This window comes from Quercus suber, unplaced genomic scaffold (assembly GCF_002906115.3).
Source record: "Quercus suber isolate HL8 unplaced genomic scaffold, Cork oak 2.0 scaffold_726, whole genome shotgun sequence".
Lineage (NCBI taxonomy): Eukaryota > Viridiplantae > Streptophyta > Magnoliopsida > Fagales > Fagaceae > Quercus > Quercus suber.
The window spans coordinates 231,299-250,395 of record NW_027070166.1 but is presented as its reverse complement, the minus strand read 5'-3'; the positions used below and the strand labels follow the sequence as shown (position 1 = coordinate 250,395).

Here is a 19,097-nt window from a genome sequence, read left to right as displayed (position 1 = left end):
CATGGGATCAATGGATCAATAGGGGAGAGTTTCTTGTTGCTGAGTCTTGCTCTGTTTCTTTCTTATACATTCCCATATCACATAGAATTGTATCTTGCAAGTAGAAATCATGTTGGTCCTCCTTATGAATGCCAAGGTAAAGGCCTAGAACCATGATCATTTTAACACACAAAATATGTGCCCAAATGCACACCAAGGACCAAAGCAGGTTCCAATACTTGTCAAGCCTGATTGTCAATGTTAGAGATATTAGGTTTATGTGTATTGGTTCAAGAGGCCCAATTATATTACTTACTATATATATATGCCTAACTCTAGCTCTTAATCACTATATATACCTAGTTCGGGGTTCATTGTAACATGAAAATTTAGATTATAATGAAGAAGTAGCTGTCAAAGGCTTTCTTTGTGGACGTAGGCCGTTAGGCCAAACCACGTAATTCTTGCATCCCTCTCTCTCTCTCTCTCTCTCTCTCTCTCTCTCTCTCTATATATATATATATATATTTTCATAAAATCTAACAACCAAGATCGTTAGGCCAAACCACGTAATTCTTGCATCCCTCTCTCTCTCTCTCTCTCTCTCTCTCTCTCTCTCTCTATATATATATATATATATTTTCATAAAATCTAACAACCAAGAATTTGTGGTGCCAATATAATTTCCTCAAGAAGACAGATCATACAGAGCACCACATATATTGTGAGGGCCAAAACTAGTAAATCACCTTAGACATTGGTCTTGGCCATGGACACATCTTTGTGATTATAAAAAAAAAAAGTGTGACCTTTGTGTTTCAACTTTCAAGTTTCAATAAGTTAGATCAATTTCACTATACTCTCTAACAACAACTAATCTTAAAAGTAATCAACTTTTTTTTTTTTTTTAATAAAACCAATTGAATTGAATGAGAATAATTTGTAAAGAACCTGATCTCAATTGGTTTCAATATTTCCTTTTATGGCTAGAGGCCCAGAGTCCACTACCATAATTGCAGATGGTTAACATGAGCCCAATTTGAGATCCATTTTCGATGAAAAGGATTGTGCACATTATTTTTTTGATTTGATCTTGGATTGTGCACATTCGATCTGCTATATAGGCAATCACTCTCCATAACCTTTAAGTGGGTTCCAATTAGCTCAACTAGTAAAGTCTCTAATGGTTGTATAAGAATTTGGTGTTCAATCTCCGCCTACATAAAAAATTGATTGGTGTCTTAGTCTGATGATAAAGAGTTATTATTAGGAGTAGACGCCATAGGTTGAAACTCTCCCCAACCAAAAAAAAAAAAAAACCTCTCAATAACCTTTATTATTATAACAATAGCCTAGCCGAGAAAGATACTATCTTAGTATATAATTAGATCTGTAATTATGTTAAGATTGTGATCGGTATACTATATTAAAAAATAATTTCAAAGGGGTGAGTTCATGTAACTTTAGCATTTTCTCTTCATTATTAAGCTAAGATTTGAATAACTCCTTGTTTCAAAGAGTTATTCAAATCTTATCTTATCTATTAAGCTCTGTGTGTGTGTATATATATATCCACTAAAATAACTTTTTTGCCTCAACAATATCAACTAATAACAACCTGATACTTAGGATTTGTTGTGAAAATATTGTGGACATAACATTTTTTATATGTATTACGCAAGTGTATCTTCTTCTTCTTGTTTTTTCCTTTTTTTTTTGGCTGTAGAGAGAATACATAAGTGTAAGTTAATCAATGCTTAAGTTTCGGTCCTTGTGATTCACGATTGCAAGCAAAACCAATCAGGATTTCCTAGTCAGCCTGACATTGAATCAAGCCATTTCTAGTCTTTGATACTCATTTTCTTGAGAGGAGGATAGTCTTGGTCGTTATGATTCAAAAATGTCGGTGTAGTACTTTAGCAGAGAAAAATGACTGGACTACAAAGACTCAAGCCTCACGATGTTGAGTTATGTCTTCCCTAGTTCCCTCTTTCGTGAGTGTGCTTCCCGGCAAGTTTGAAATACTCATGGGAATGCAGGGACAAATATTATCACCTACAGCTACCATATAGACTCACTCAATCAGTAAATAGTAATTTGTAGAAAAAATCCTTAGAGAAGAAAACCAAAGGTGTACATTGAAATCAAACTAGATAACGTTTCCAAAGGAGCCTTTATTCCATGCCTAGAAACCATTTTCGGAATGGACAATGCTAATCTATTTTAGTGTTAAGAGAATAAGAGGTACGTACTATCACTTTAAATGGCATGAGAAGTGCCAGTAGATTAATAAACCCACTATGTTGGCAGTAATATTGATCCACAAGGTTCAATAATCCTGTACCAAATACCTAAATAAACCCAAATGTTCACAACAATTGTGTATGAAGTATAATATATAATCTAAAATTGTATGTACTTGTTTGCTTTAAATTTGAATCTTGAGTTTACGTTTAGGGGTAAAAGAGAAAAACAGTTTATAATTAGTTAGACAAAAACCAATTACCCAATCTATAAAACATTACTGGGTATTAAGTATATTTTAATTTGGATTGCTATAAAAGTATTGTATAATATTATTTTGAATAAAAGATCTGAGATTCAATCCTCGGTTACACCAAAAATTAATTAGTGTCTTAGTCTGATGATAAAGAGTTACCATTAGAAGCGGATGCCATAGATTGAAACTTTCTACTATAAGACCAACAATTATAGGGCTTTGCATCACTTGAGGGTCTTAGGAAATTTTCCAAATGGCCTAAACCAAAGTCAGTCCTATGAATCATAATAATGGTTTCCTAAGTTAAAGTTCAATATATTAGATTCACAACTTAAATGAGGGGATGAAATGTTAGAAAATTCCGAATGAGTGACGTACATAAAATCTCCAATCTCCATTGCCCATTCTAATTTTCTGCCAAGAACATTGGGTCAAGTTTTGCAATTTTGAGCTTCGAAATCAAAAATCAACTTTATTACTCCGGGACTTTCAAATGTTGGTACTGGAAATTGGCAAAGACTAGTGTTATAAAGACTTGGTAATGTCATCGATGCCCAGAATTTTAATATTGTCAATGAATAATAACGAGTCAAAGGGTTCTTAATGTGAAAATTTTACTAAAATATATGCTTTGGTTGTAATCAAAATAAGTGGATTTATTTTATCCAAAAAAAAGTGGATTTATTCTCATAATTATATTGAGAATTAAATTCAATCATGTAGTTTATTAGTCAATACGAATATGCAGTCATATGATTGGTTTTAATTGGGAAGCCTAAGGTTTTAGTCTTTCAAGCTATTTCACCTATTTAATAGGTTAAATTAATTCATCTTCTAGAGGAAATACAATATTACAATATTAGCTAGTATTTATAATATTGTAAATACTAGCTAATATTTATACAATATTAGCGGCCAAAGACTGACTCATTGTCAAGAATTCCAGCCTCGACCCCTTCAATAAGTCTAGGTCTAACTGTGTACGTACTTCATCAACCATCCACCTTGCGATTTTATTAAAACTCAACCTCCAATAATAGACCACTTTGTTAATTTTTTTTTTTTAATTTTGTTTTTTATTTTATTTATTTATTTATTTATTTTTAAATCAATGAAACCTCCATTGGCTTTCTCGTTATTCCACACAGTTTAATCACCCTGATGTATTGGAAGCTGGCAAAGACTAGTGTTCTAAAGACTTCGTAATGTCATCGCTGACCAGACTAATAGCCCATCTGATGGGTCTTAGCTGTGCTGAGTTGTAGCAAGTTTATGGGTCTTTGTTTTCTCTATCCATCAAGAGAGAGAGAGAGAGAGAGATAAAGTGCAGTATGGGTCAATTTTTTGAGTTTGTTGTATATTTTAACTTGACTAGTTTGGTTTCTTTTTTTTTTTTTTTTAACTAAAAATAAAAATTGGTTATCTTGTGTGCGCAATTGGTCCCTCAAGTTTCAAGTGAGCACAATTAGTCCCTCAATTTTTTAAAATAAGCCGTATAAGTCCTTTGGTTAACTTCCGTTATTGGTATTGCCAAGGAAGCAAATTCCGTACCGTACCGGCCGGTACGGCCGGAATATACCGTACCGGCCAGTAATCCGGTACCGAATACCCCTCTGTTTCGTACCGGAAAAAATACCGGCCGTACCAGCCGTACCGGCCAATTTCGGTCAATACCGGCCGGTACCGGGCGTACCGGCCGGTACAAAAAAAAGTTTTTTTTTTTTTTTTTTTTTTTATTATTTATTTTCTTAGTATGTAATGGTAACTTTTAATCTTTCTATTTTTTATATTATGTTTTTTTTTTCTTTTAATTGATACTAAAGTCTAAAATCATGAATAATTAGTTCTGAATTGAGGAAATGTTTTATGATAAACTTTTATATTTATTATAATATATATATACACACACACATACATACATACATACATATATATCTTTATTTATTTATAAATATAAAAAAATAGCGGTAAACCCGAAACGGTACACCGGTATTGGCCGGTATCCGAAATATATCGTACCGCTGGCCAAACCGGTACAGCCTCCGGTACGGTATTGACTCCCTTGGGTATTGCTCACATGACTAACAGAATAATAACTTGGTATTTTTTAAATGATGTGACATTTCTTTATATTAAAAAATTACAAATTAAACTTTTAAAGTTTGATGCATAATTTTACCATGGAGGAGAATTAATAAACCCTAGAATAGAAAGTTGCAGGAAAATATTTAGATAGAAGACGACCAAAGGTCCAAAGGTGTTACATAGAAAACCAAATTGGAACCAAATTCCTATTCCATCACAGTAAATCACGGCAGAAGATCTGTACTGACTCCTTGTTAAGTCATTAGATTAGAGTCATTTATTAGACACCCATCATATCCACCAGCTAGCTTTCAACAAGTTAGCTTTCAACAAGGCAAAAGTCTATTTTGGAAACCTCCAATAGTCCAGCAAAATGACAAAGAAACAAAAGAATTGCAGTAGTCAATAGGAAATTAAGTAGGAAGTTTGTACTTCTAAGGTGAAAAAATTAAAGTTAAACAGCTAAGTCAAAGTCCCATTTAGACATGGCCAAAAAATAGGGTGATCCTTTCTATAGAAGTTTGTATGTATATATATGTTTAAGTATTGCAAAGGGGACGACCAAAGCTAGCTATTACATCTCTATACACCAAAAATCCGCCACTTGATTCAAATATTAGCTAGTCACTCATGGCTCTGCCTTGTGGAAGTGGGAGGAGGTGGACGAGGGCAGTAGAGATGACATTCTGCTTGTTCTTTCTCATACCAATGTCATCATTTGGAAATAGAAACACTAACACCATATTTGATAAGAAACAAAAACTGGAGGTTCAGCAGCAATTGAAGCGCCTTAACAAGCCTGCTCTTAAATCCATCGAGGTTATTAATCACTTCATATTCCATGTTTGTGTTCTATATTGTATTTTCAGCTTTAGTCTTAAGAAGAGTCATTCACTTTTGTGGGTTGTGGTTTCTTCATAAGTCCCATGTACAATACCAGTGTAATTTTATTACAACATTGTGAATTTTGACTAATATCTATGTATGTGTGATGAGAAAATGTATCTGGTACAGAGCCCAGATAGAGATATAATTGACTGCGTAGATATCAATAAGCAACCAGCTTTTGATCATCCTTTGTTAAAAAATCACACAATACAGGTAACTAGTTTAATTAAGTAAATTTCATTTGGTATCACAAATAATTTGATACTTATTGTATGTATGGTACGGGCTGGGTTTGTATGGGTATCTATACTGAATGCAATAGATGAGACCAAGTTCTTACCCAGAAGGGTTTTCATTCGATGAGAGCAACGACGTCTCTTCAAATTCCGAGCCCAAATTTACTCAGCCATGGCACTTGAATGGAAGGTGCCCAGAAGGAACCATTCCCATAAGAAGAACTAAAGAAGAAGATTTATTAAGGGCAGGCTCTGCAGCAAATTATGGAAGGAAAAAACATCATTCCATCCCTAGTGCTCAATATAGTGCCAGTCAAGTTATCCATGAGGTACTATTTAATTTTTAGGATAAGAATTTGTTGCAAACATGTTTGTAGGAGTTGCTACAAATAATATTAGGTGTCAACTTATGAAGCCAACATGTGTTGTTGAATATTAGCTCTGATACCATGTTAAATGGAGAATATTATCAAACGCAATGTGTTATACCATGTTGTGTATGCTAGAGTGGATGCGGAAGAGGAAGCATAGAATAGGAACATCAAGAACACGAGGGTTACGTGGTTCAGCCTTGACGGCCTACATCCACGGAGGAATCCCTTAAGGGCTACATCTTTATTGTGTAGGAGTGTAGTACAATAACCTGTGTTACAATGAACCCTAACATGAGTATATATAGGCGACTAAACCCTAGACTACTAGTACAAGCAGGAATGGGCTTGGGGCTATTACATTGGGCTAATATATGTTTAATATATATATCTCTAACACCCTCCCTCAAACTCAAGGCGGAAGCTCGATGAAGGCTTGAGTTTGGATAAGCATGAGAAGATTACTTGGAGATGCCTTGAAGAATGCCTTTGAAGAAACCACAATGAAGAATGTGCCAATTGACCAATTTTGGAGCTTCAAATGAAGAAACGGAGTCCAAAATTGGAATCTACGCGAAAAACTGAGCAAGATAGGCCCTTTCGAAAATTTTGACTTTTGGTCAAAGGTCAACGCAAAAATTCAAAGTCAAAGAAAGTCAAAGTCAACGGTCAGAGCTCATTGGTCAGATCCAGGTGGTCCGGGTTGGGTCGGTCCGGGTCAACAGTCAGCAAGGTGACGTGGGCTGACGAGGCAACACTGCTGACGTGGCGAGCTGCGTGGCTGATGACGTAATTAGGGCTGACGTGGCATTTGCTGACGTCATACCGTGACGTCAGATGACATCAGCAGGACTACTTCGGCGCGTGAAGGCGCGTGTCAGCGTATACCGGCGCGTGGTGGCGAGACAGAAACCCTGGCGGCGCGTGTAAGCGCGTGTGACTTCAGATGAGGACCGGAATTTCAGGTTTCGTAGATCGGCGGACGAGGAGGCCGTAGGGGCGGCGCGTGTACCAAGAAGACGATCTGAAATTCAGGAATCTGAGGCGGCGCGTGGGAGAGTTTCGGAGCTGTTGGCGGCGCGTGGAGGCGCGTGTAGCTTCTTTTGGTGGCCGAATTCCTGGGTTTTGGTCGCGGGAGGTCGTGGATCACGTCTGTGGTGTTGGTTTCATCAGGCGAGGCTTGGATTAGCACAGATCTGAGAAGTTGAGTCACGACTTTTGCTTGAGTTTGTAGACCTTGAACAAGCACTGAGCCACCGTGGCTGCAAGATGCAATGGAGTCTAGATTCAGCAGAGAAGCATGTGTGACTTCTGATGGTGATGTGCACATTAAAATCTTCTTTGCTTGTTAGAGATTTGTTTGATGCTAAGAACGGAGTTGGTCTGATACCATGTTGAATATTAGCTCTGATACCATGTTAAATAATGTGTTATACCATGTTGTGTATGCTAGAGTGGATGCGGAAGAGGAAGCATAGAATAGGAACATCAAGAACACGAGGGTTACGTGGTTCAGCCTTGACGGCCTACATCCACGGAGGAATCCCTTAAGGGCTACATCTTTATTGTGTAGGAGTGTAGTACAATAACCTGTGTTACAATGAACCCTAACATGAGTATATATAGGCGACTAAACCCTAGACTACTAGTACAAGCAGGAATGGGCTTGGGCCTATTACATTGGGCTAATATATGTTTAATATATATATCTCTAACATGTGTCTTGGGTCATGCGCTTGTCACATGACCAGCCAAATTTCCCAAATTTCCTTAACCATAGGTAGCTTTAACCATCAGGCATCAACTCCCCTCTCTCTCTCTCTCTCTCTCTCTCTCTCTTAACCAACCCAACTAAAATATAACCCAACCATCTCTCTATTTGCCGGTCCCTCTCTCTCACTCCACCATCGTTCACCACCGTCTTTTGGCAGCGAGAGCCTTTCTTACTCACTCCCTTTACTATGTCTCTCATGATCTTAGCCTCTGAGCAAAGCAAAATATTCCAACTCTCCAAGCAAAGCAAAATATCTATTAATTAATTGATCTCATGATTTTAATTTGCCCGACTCTTCGAGCAAAGCAAAATATTCCTCTCACGCATCCACTTGAACCAACTCTCTACCTAGAGCCTCACACTCTCATTGCCAATATAAATTCAACCCAAAACACAACATTCTGAAGAATATAGTCTTTCTTGGTTGGCTTTGCTTTGATCTAAAGTTCTAAATTTTTTGTGGGTTTGCCAATATAAAAATTTTGGCAATAATTTTTTATGTGGTCCACTAAGTAATTGGATCTAAGTCTTCTTTTTTTTCCTGAATAATTGGATCTAAGCCTTGTGCATACATATTGAGTCACAGCTGTAATAGATCTACTCATCTACCTCACGTCCTCACCAGAAAATATTTCTTTTTTTTTTTTTTTTCACTTTTGAAAGAGAGTAAGACTAAATGAGAGAGAAAGAAGTGTTTTGGCTCAGTTGAGCTTAGCTGATCGAGGTGTCTCCAACAGGGGGTGGCGCTGAACAGTGGTGGTGTGAGAGACAGGGGACCGGTAAAGAAATTAATGGATGGGTTTTGTTTTACTTGGGTTTAAGCTATCTGTGGTTAAGGGAATTTGGGGACTTTGGCTGGTCATGTGACAAGCACATGACCCAGGACACATATTGGCTTCATAAGTTGACACTTAATACTGTTTATAGCAACTCCTACAAACATGTTTGCAGCAAATCCTTGTCCAAATTTTTAACCAATATTATTAATAGGTTTGAGCTCAATGGTATCTACTATAACGAAGGACTCAAATCGACATTCACAACCTTTATTTTTATGGTTGAGTTTCTAGCATGCAGTGCTTATTGAGCAAGGAGATAAGTACTATGGAATGATGGCAGAGATAAACGTGTGGAATCCCCATACCCAGGAAACAACAGAGTTCAGCTTGTCTCAATTTTGGATGACAGCTGGTAGAAATGGTCAAGATCTTAATACCATTGAAGCCGGCATGATGGTATATATAATTTCATCATCATCTTTTCTTTTAGGCGCTTGCTAAACAATTAATTACTAATAATTTTCCTTTTTTTTTTTTTTTTTTACAAAATTATTTTATGTGCAAAAACAGGTCTACGAATATCTATATGGAGATAACAACACTAGACTCTTCACATATTGGACTGTACGTGTTTTAATATTTGACTTTCCTGCCAGCACTAGCCACGTTTAAATATATTGTTTCATTTTTGAAAAGCATCTTTATTTATTTATTTTTAAAAAAAAATTATCATTGCTGCAGGATGATTCATATCAAAACACAGGTTGCTACAATCTGGCGTGCTCTGGTTTTGTTCAAGTCGACAACCAGATTGCGATGGGTGCAAGCGTCGCCCCTTATTCCAACTATGATGGCAGGGCCGGCTCAATACATTGTGGGGCCTACGGCAAAAATGTTATGTGGGGCCTTTCTCATACTATAATATTAAATTAATAAATTTTTTATTTAACTTTTTATATCAATTTTTATTTAAATATATTTTTTCTGTTTTTTAAGATACAAAATTATTGAAAAAAATTTTGTATTCAAGTTTCTTTAACATTTAATCCAATATAACTAATCAAAACTTTTTTTTTTTTGTGGCATAACTGATTATTTATACTTTTTTTTAGCAAAATTAATTTTTTTTTGTTAACAACTAGATATTATAAGTTAAAACCCAAAAAATATATATGCATATATAATAGAAAACAAAGAAGAAATTGAACGTAAAAATTTGTTTAAATTTTTTTTTGTGACTAAAATAATAATAAAATTTAAAAAAAAAAAAAAAAAAAAAAACCCTAAGAGATAAGTATGTAGGGATGAGTGGTTGGAGATTACTATGCTACCACATGTCCCAAGGACCCTAGCCCAACCCAATTTGACACATCTATGCTTTGTCAAAAGATTAAAGTTTCACAGTGTAGCAAAAGTATCAAAACAACCAAGTAAACATTCTGAGAAAATAAAACAAAGTAGCAAGAACCAAACAACGACATAAGTAAGTTAAGAATAAGACATTTCAGAGAAGTGCAAAAATCTCAAGGAGGGCAACGCTCAACGGAGAGGAGGGTCCAATGCGTTGCTAAGAAACATATGAAAAAGTCACTCTCCAACAATTCATTAAAATATTTGAGGTTTGAGGTTTGAGATTGATTTTGATTTTGATTTTTTGTCTTTGATTTCTGTTTTGCACAGTCAATGTTTTTTTTTTGGTGGTTTTTTTAATAAAATTAATAATACTTTCAATTTATTGGTTAATATTTGGGCTTAATTCATACTCTCAATGGTAAAGAAAATATCTCTATTACTTAAATTTGATTTTTTCTTTTACTTTTATTGGTTAATATTTTAGGCCTATTAATCTCACAATGACAAAGAGATATTTGTATTGCTTAAATTTGGGGCCTTAGGAACTTAGGGGGCCTTAGGCGGTTGCCTCAATTGCTTCACATTGAGCCGGCCCTGTATGATGGTACCAACGTTCAGTCAAATTCTATGTTTGGAAGGTAAACAATGTTTCAATTTAATTACTTTATCAAAACTTTACTTTTGGACACACTAGTAACAAATGTTTCAGTAATTGAATTTCTTCTAGTTTAGTTGTAACAATATTGAAATTCTTATTTCTGTTATGTATTTATTCCTGGTTTAAATTTAAAGGTTTGAAATTCTTATTTTATATACAACTTTTATATATGTTTGAAATTCTTATTTCTTTTGGTTTTAGTTTTAATATTCTTATTTCTTCTGGTTTTTAAATTCTATACATAATTTATTTTTACCTAACTTATTTTTAAGATGTTGAATATAAGTGTCAATGTTGTTCTACACAAAAAGATTCATTTTTTTTTTCTCTTTCATTAATCTTTATACCTTCATTTATCATTCAAAATATTACAGACTGATTTGCATGACATGTACAATGAGATAGGACATTAATGGAAAGGGAGACTGGTGGATGAAAATTGCGGATAGAGACTTCGGATATTGGCCATCTTCCATATTCTCAATCCTGTCTGATAGCGCTTCATCAGTTCAATGGGGAGGAGAGGTGATAAACTTAATGCAAGATGGGCAGCATAACACAACACAAATGGGCAGTGGCCATTTCCCTGAAGAAGGGCTTGGCAAGGCTAGTTTCTTCAAAAATCTCAATGTTATTGATGGTTTAAAAACTCTCACGGGTCCTCGGAACAGTCAAACAATCGTTACAAATCCCACTTGCGATAATCTCATAAATTCTGGAGACTCATTTTATTTTGGTGGTCCTGGTAGAAACCCCAATTGTCCATGATCATTTAGATTATTATTTCAAAATAATGAGAAAGAGGGAAACATATGAAGAGGGGAATCATTTTCTTGTTTTCTTCATGTCACTCCAAATGTACCTAAAAGCCATATGTCATATGAAACTCTCTGATTCAATAATATAAAAAAGGTTATTCTATGGTGTAGTAAAATTTTAAAAAATTATCTAATTTAATATGGTGGAATTTAAGATTGTATGGTATAGTATATATACTCATGCTTTTCTCCATTCCAAACAAGGAGTTCCCATCCTCTTCTCCATTCATTCTATCTTCCTTGGTGTGCTTTGAGATTGTGTCTCTTCCATTATATGTGGTGTATTAGTGTTTGGGAATGTGGTTCTATAAAGGCCCACCAACTTCAAAAACATGGTATCAGAGCTAATAGATTTGTGGTGAGAATGACATTTTCCAACTAGATGGAGTCATTTTAATTTTCATGGGTTACCTTTTTTTTTTTTTTTTTTTTTTTTTGATAATTGGATTATTTGCAAGTGTTTCTCAAATACCAAAATGTGGTAGATAGTGGTAAGTGGTAACATGACCAAAAGAATGTTAAAGGCATGTGAATGTCCTAAGAAGTTTGGGATGAATTTGCTTATGCAATCTATTTGTCCAATTTTTGTCTCACATAAGGATTGTATGAGGAAGAACCCCACATAGGAAGCTTGGAGTAAAAAGAATCCTACAATTTCTCACTTATGTTTGTTTAGAAGTATTGCATATGTGCATGTACCAGTTCAAGAAAGGTCCAAGCTTGATAATTATAGTGAGAAGTATGTGTTTATTGGTGTGATCCAAGCTCTAAGGGTTATAAGATGTGGAATTTGATGAAGAATGCATATGGAATTGGAGCACTCAAAAAGAAATCCATAATTTCTTTTTACGAAGTAACAAAACCTCATATTTTTTTAAGGGAGCAAACCTCTGTTTAAATCAATGAAATCCATAATTTTGATTACTTTTTAATGTTAAGTCTTTGTTAACATTATTTTATTTAATAAATTTTTTAGATGAATTTTGAAAATCCAATAATTGGATTATAGAGTATTTTATTCTTAATAAACATACCAAATTACTTATCAATAAGATGTTATGTACTACCATCCATAACACAATCTTGTATATAATATTAAAAAATATATTTAAAAAAATTAAAATTTAAACATTTTTAAATTAGATTATTATTATTTTTTAAACCAATATGTTTTGTAAGCATAATACTATATAAAAGGAAAAAAGCATCTAAAAAACAGCATTCAATAAAAAAATTATAAAATTATGTAATATTAAGTATTAACTAATTAAGAGTTTACACCGTATCTCTTGATGTGTCTAGCTAGGGTTTAACCCTCCCTCCCATTGAAATATTTTTAAAAAGAAAACAAACAAGCAAATTTGTTTTGTTTTTGATAAATAGGGAATTTCAGCCTATAACCCCTTATTGAAAATTACTCTTATCATTAAGCTAAAACACCCATTAATTTTTCCTGTTGATGGGAATTTGAACCATAAATTTTTTATTCAATTATAAAAAATTTTAATAATTGAGCTAACTCGAACTCATAACAATCAAAGAATTTAGTTGAACTTAATCCATCCTTATGTTTTAGTCCTTGTTATTAATGGTGCTATGTTTTCTATACCAAAATTCCACACTCGTGTTTGATTGATCACTAGTGAGAGCAACCCAAGCAATCCTGACTTTTTAGCCATTTGGCCCATTATTCCAAGTCTAAGTCGTTGTAACTTGTAACTTACGATGGCTAAGCAAAGAAGAATGACAAGACTAGGAAGACCTGTCCATCTCGATGTTGCACCATGTCTGAATCGACAAACTTCACTTGCAAGTTGCAATAGCTTCCAAGTTCAATAACAAATTGGTCCCAATGCATCTGAAAATGCGCAACTCATGACTAGACAGCAAATTGCTTATGTACATCTTTTTTTTTTTTTTGGTGGTCATGGCAAGTTTGAAATTGATTTTGGGAATGTATGATGCAGGGACAAATTTTGCCCAATGCATATACATTCACAATAGATTAAACTCTTTCAAGCTTGATGCATGCATAATTTTAGTCATTGAAGAGAATTAATAAATGGTAACACATAAAGTTGTAGAGAAAATCCTTAGAGAAGACGACCAAAGGTGTCACATAGAAATCAAACTAGATAACGCTTCCTAAGGCGCCTTTATTCTATGCCTAGAAACATTTTGGGATGGGTAAATGCTAATCTAATGTGATGTTAAGAACTAAGAAGCACCATCATTTTAATTTTTAAATGGCATGAGAAGAAACAAGGAGTGAATTTTATCATGAAGTATGTCTATTTTCATGAAGAATTGAAGACTTGAATTGCTTTGGGTCTATGGATTCCAGCTTTTCATATTAGAACAAAGTTGAATTAAACAAGGACCTTTTAATCTAAATTAAGTTGATTGAGTCAATATATTACTTGTACCAAGTATATATAACAAAATCGAACAGAATGCGTAGTTCTCCATTGTTAACAAATCGGAAACGAGTAATTTATTTGCCTAAAAAATACAAAATCTGTTAATTTGAGAGGAATCAATCGTTTCATTTTAATTCAAACTATAAGGGACAAATATACCAATTGAAAGTTTGTAAACTAAATTACAATCGGATCCAACCACAAAAAGGGTATAATATACCCTATATACAACTCAATTATATTCGTGGACTACATGCATGTTTGAAATTTTCATAACAAGCCTAAGGCAACTGTCAACTACTGTATTATTTGTAAAAAAACTTAAAAAAGAAATAGTGAATATCAATCATAAGGATGGAAGGAAAGGACTTATGGCAGAAGACTAGATTTAGATTCGGTGCAATACCTAGGTTACTCCATATTTCTCTCACAAAAAGTTTTTACCAGTCTCACTTTTTAACTTTTTCTCAGTTATTTTATTTAATAGTTGAGATTGAAAATTGCTTTTTTTAGCTCTCAATCTCAACCATTGAGAGCTATTGCATCATGTCAATCCCAGAAGACCTGTCCTCGTTATCCATAATTCACGTATTGGTTTGCTACAGATTTCCTACAAAACACCTTGATTAGATGTTGAGTCATTAAACACCTATCACTTCCACCCGCTTGCTTTCAGTAAAGCAACCCAAAGTCTACCTTGGAATCCTCCAGCCAAGGGAGAAAAATCCTCCACCCAATGACCTGTCCATCTAGATGTTGCCCCAAGTCTCTGGCTACAGAAACTTCGACCTTTTCTGATTCAATAGACTTCACTTTCAATAGCTTTGGACAATAATAAGTTGGACCCGGTGCATTTGAAAATGGGGAATTCACTAAAAAGAAAATTGCTCATCTAGGTCCCTTTTCTTTCTATTTATTATTTTATTTTATTTTTTTCATTTTTCCTGACAAGTTTGAATTGATTATGGGAATGTATGATGCAGAGACAAATTTCTCCTGCTTCATATATACCCATAGTAGATTAAACTCTTTTAAGCTTGATGCATAATTTTAACCATAGAAGAGAATTAATAAACGGTTGCACATAAAGTTGTAAGAAAATCGCTTTGAGAAGATGACCAATGGTGTTACATAAAAAAGTCCACAAGTAGATGTTGATAATATCTATAGCAGTATCACCTTTCAAGGAGACAAATGAAGTTGGCTAAAAATAATGGAATAATTTTTTGATCATTGCCAAGAGCATCATTGGTTAATTGGCCATTTTTAGTATTTTCAATGAAGATATCCAAAATTCAATCCTTTCATCCATAATTATCAATATATTAAAAAAAATTGTTGATCACCCATAATGCTCTTTTAGTTAACAATCCAAAATACAAGGTAACAAAGTGATCTGATATTGCTTGAGTTCAAAGCCAAGATCATTCATGATCCTCTTGGAGTTATGAGCTCTTGGAATCACAGCATCCACTATTGCAGATGGAGTGGGGTTACTTGTGGTCATCAACATCAAAGGGTCATTGTGTTGGACCTACAATCTTCGAAACTGATAGGCTCTATATCACCACATGTTGGAAATTTAAGGTTTTTGAAAAATCTAACCCTCCAAAACAAAAGCTTCCATAATGAAATCCCTCCAGAGATTGGTCATTTGTGCAAATTGCAATTCTTACAATTGCAAAATAACACACTTAGTTGCAAAATTCATAGCAATTTATCTGGTTGCACCCACCTCGAAGGCCTTCATGTCAGTTACAACCTTCTATCTAGAGAAATTCCTACTATATTTGGCATCTTGTCAAAACTCTGAATTTTTTCTATTTACGATAATAATTTGACAAGAAGTATCCCGCTTTCTTCTGGAAACTTATCGTCTCTATAGGCATTTTGTGCCTATGATAATAACTTGGTTAGGACTATCCCTGATTCATATGGCCAATTCACCAAACTTTCATCTTTTACTTTATCTTCAAATAGGTTGTCTAGTACAGTTCCTCCCTCAATCTTCAATTTGTCTTCTTTGAAAATCTTTGATATGGGAGACAACCAAATGCGTGGGAGTCTTCCGTCAAACATAGGTTTCACTCTACCAAATATTTCAGGATTTAGCATTGCCATCAACCAATTTATTGGATCAATCCGAAATTCAATATCAAATGCCTCAAACCTATATGCTCTTGTTTTGAACAATAATAAATTAAGTGGAAAAGTTCCATCTTTGGAGAAGCTATACAAAATTACTTTTTTTGGCATTACCCTTAACAATCTTGGAAATGGAGGGGCAAATGACCTGAGTTTTCTCTGTTCTTTGACAAATGCCACCTATTTGACTACATTTGCTATAAATGCCAATAACTTTGGGGGAGAGTTAACCAATTGCATTGTCAATTTCTCAACTACTCTTGACACATTATATTTAGATAATAACAAAATATCTAGAAATATTCCTACTGGAATAGGAAACTTGATTAACTTGGGGGATCTCCAAATGTGGCAAAACAAATTATCAGGTGATATTCCCTCTGAAATTGGAAAGCTTAATAAGTTACAAGGTTTAAATCTAGCAGAAAATAGTTTCCATGGGAACATTCTATCATCTCTAGGAAATTTAACTATGTTGATAAACTTGTATTTATATGAGAATGATCTTCAAGGCAACTTCCCTCTAACTCTAAGCAAGTGCCAAAATTTGTTTCTTTTGAATCTTGCTAATAACAATCTCACCAGTTTTATATCCCCACAAGTTATTGGTCCCTCATTCTCACTGGTTGTTTTAGATTTGCCTGGCAACCAATTCATTGGTGTCCTTCCTATGGAAATCGGAATTTAAAAAAATCTAGAATATTTGAATATTTCTAGAAACATGTTATTTGGTAAAATTCCAGCAAGTCTTGGAAGCTGCGTAAAGTTAGAATTTTTAGACATAAGAAGAAACCTCTTCCAAGGGGTCATTCCTCCATCTTTGGGATCATTAAGAGGTCTTCAAAAATTAGATTTTTCTAACAATAATTTGTCAGGCCAAATTCCAAACTTTTTGGAGCACTTTGTCTACTTGAAATTTCTAAATTTATCTCACAACCATTTTGAGGGTGAGGTACCAATAGAAGGAACTTTCAAGAACAAAAGTGAAACCTTCATTATGGGAAATGATAAGCTCTATGGGGGTATTCCTGAATTTCAGCTTCCTAAATGCAAACATGAAAAATCCAAGAAGAGCAAGTTGACCCTTACATTGAAGTTAATAGTCTCTATATTTTGTGGGCTTCTTGGAGTAATTTTGGTTGTGTCACTTATACTTCTTTCTTCTTTAAGAAAGAAAAGGAAAGAAAATACCTCAAGTGATTCAAGAAAATTTCCATTGAATGTAGCTTTCCCAAGCCTATTAAATGCTACAAATGGATTTTCTTCTACTAATATAATTGGTGTGGGTAGCTTCGGATCAGTGTATAAGGGAAGTCTTGATCAAGATCGACACATAGTTGCTATAAAGGTGCTCAACCTTTCACGCCATGGAGCTTTTACAAGTTTCAAAGCTGAGTGTGAGGCACTAAGATATATCAAACATCGAAATCTTGTAAAGGTGCTCACAACATGTTCAGGTGTTGACTATAGAGGTCATGATTTTAAAGCATTGGTCAATGAGTTCATGGAAAATGGTAACCTAGAAGAATGGTTGCATCCAACACCAAGAGTAGATGATGCTCATAAGGGGAAAAGGTATTTGAGTCTTCTAAACAAATTGAATATCGCCATTGATGTTGCTAATGCATTGGATTATCTTCACAATCATTGCCAAATACCTATTGTTCATTGCAACCTCAAGCCTAGTAATGTTCTTCTCGATGATGAATTGATTGGACATGTAGGTGACTTTGGCCTAGCAAGATTCTTTCTCAATGATACTCAAGATTTTTCTTCTAATTAATCAAGCTCCATTGGAGTAAGAGGAATAATTGGTTATACTCCTCCAAGTGAATATCTTTATCATTTCTTAATTTTAATTGTCTCTTTTTTTCCCATTAATTATTACTCTAGTTTCCAGCATGAAAGATGGTTTTATATAATGTGCAAGAGCAGAGTATGGTATGGGAAATGAAGTGTCAACATTCGGTGATGTTTACAGCTATGGTATATTATTGTTAGAGATGTTTACTGTGGAAAGGCCAACTGAAAACACTCTCCAAGATAACTTAAACCTTCATGAATTTGTTAAAGCAGCTTTGCCAAAACAAATAATTCACATTATTGATCCTATTCTTCTTCAAGAAAGAGAGGATGAGGAGACAGTGATGAATGAAACTCACAATGAGGGTTGAAAAGGAAGTATCAAAATTCAAGAATGCTTCATTTTGATACTTGAAATTGGGGTTGCCTGTTCCATGGAATTTCCTAGAGAAAGGATGAGCATCAGTTCTGTTATAGTTGAGCTGCATTCAATTCGAAAAGAACTTATTGGACGGAATTAGTATCACAAACAAATAATTCAAGATACAGGTAAAAAAAGATTAGTATTTGTTATTTCAAACTGAAAAGAGATTAGTACCATTGTTGTGGTTTCCTCTCACTAATGCGTTTAAAAGTTATCCTAGGTTGAGTTCTCTGATGGATTATTGCAGGTGGCTTTGAAGGGGAATCCCTCACATAGAAGACAAACATTGGCTTAGGAAAGTGAATAGATGTACTGATGCATCGTCTGCTTTGTGGAGAATAAAAGCTGGGGATTTAGTTTTTTTTTTTTTTTTCCCTCTTCTATTAAGACTTAAGACTGTTGTTGATTTTTGATAATTTGGTGGACATTAGTCTTCCCCTTGTACCTTCTGTTTAGTACCACTTGATATTGTAAAGGTCATTCTGCTATATTTCCTTGTTCCTTCATTTTAGTACCTCTTGAAATTTGAAAAAGTCATTCTGCTATATATTTTCAATAGAATAGTAGTAACTGTATTAATGAACTAATTCACTGGTTACAAATGTTTCAAGGTAGCCAATAACTGCCTCCAACCAGACTTGAGGCTAACCTATCCTATTTGTTAACTAAGTTTATGTAATATAATTCGATTAATAATCTTGTCATATTCCTTGCCAGTTATGCTCCTTAGTCCTTAGGGCTGAGCTCAAATCTCCTAAGATATTCATTTGGGCTTGGGCCTCTGTCAATGACGAGGCCTCCTGATGCTTGGATGGGCCAAGTAGCAATGGGCCTTCAAACCGACCTGTTCCCCAACGGTAAATT

At 34.5% G+C, this 19,097-nt stretch overlaps 1 protein-coding gene and 1 long non-coding RNA gene across 2 annotated transcripts; both read left to right on the top strand.

Annotated features, from left to right (window-relative positions):
* The first annotated feature begins 8,505 nt into the window (after positions 1 to 8,505).
* On the top strand, positions 8,506 to 9,568 carry LOC112039860 (uncharacterized). Its single transcript, XR_010626246.1, has 2 exons — positions 8,506 to 9,068; positions 9,354 to 9,568. It is a non-coding gene; the product is annotated as an uncharacterized LOC112039860 (long non-coding RNA).
* A 7,159-nt stretch (positions 9,569 to 16,727) lies between these two features.
* On the top strand, positions 16,728 to 17,789 carry LOC112039866 (probable LRR receptor-like serine/threonine-protein kinase At3g47570). Its single transcript, XM_024072780.2, has one exon. It carries the CDS (start codon positions 16,728 to 16,730, stop codon positions 17,787 to 17,789), a length of 1,062 nt encoding a protein of 353 aa, XP_023928548.2.
* Positions 17,790 to 19,097: the final 1,308 nt, after the last annotated feature.

Excerpts from the sequence above, each read along its gene's own strand:
- LOC112039866 (XM_024072780.2), top strand. The coding sequence starts at position 16,728 with ATGTTATTTGGTAAAATTCCAGCAAGTCTTGGAAGCTGCGTAAAGTTA.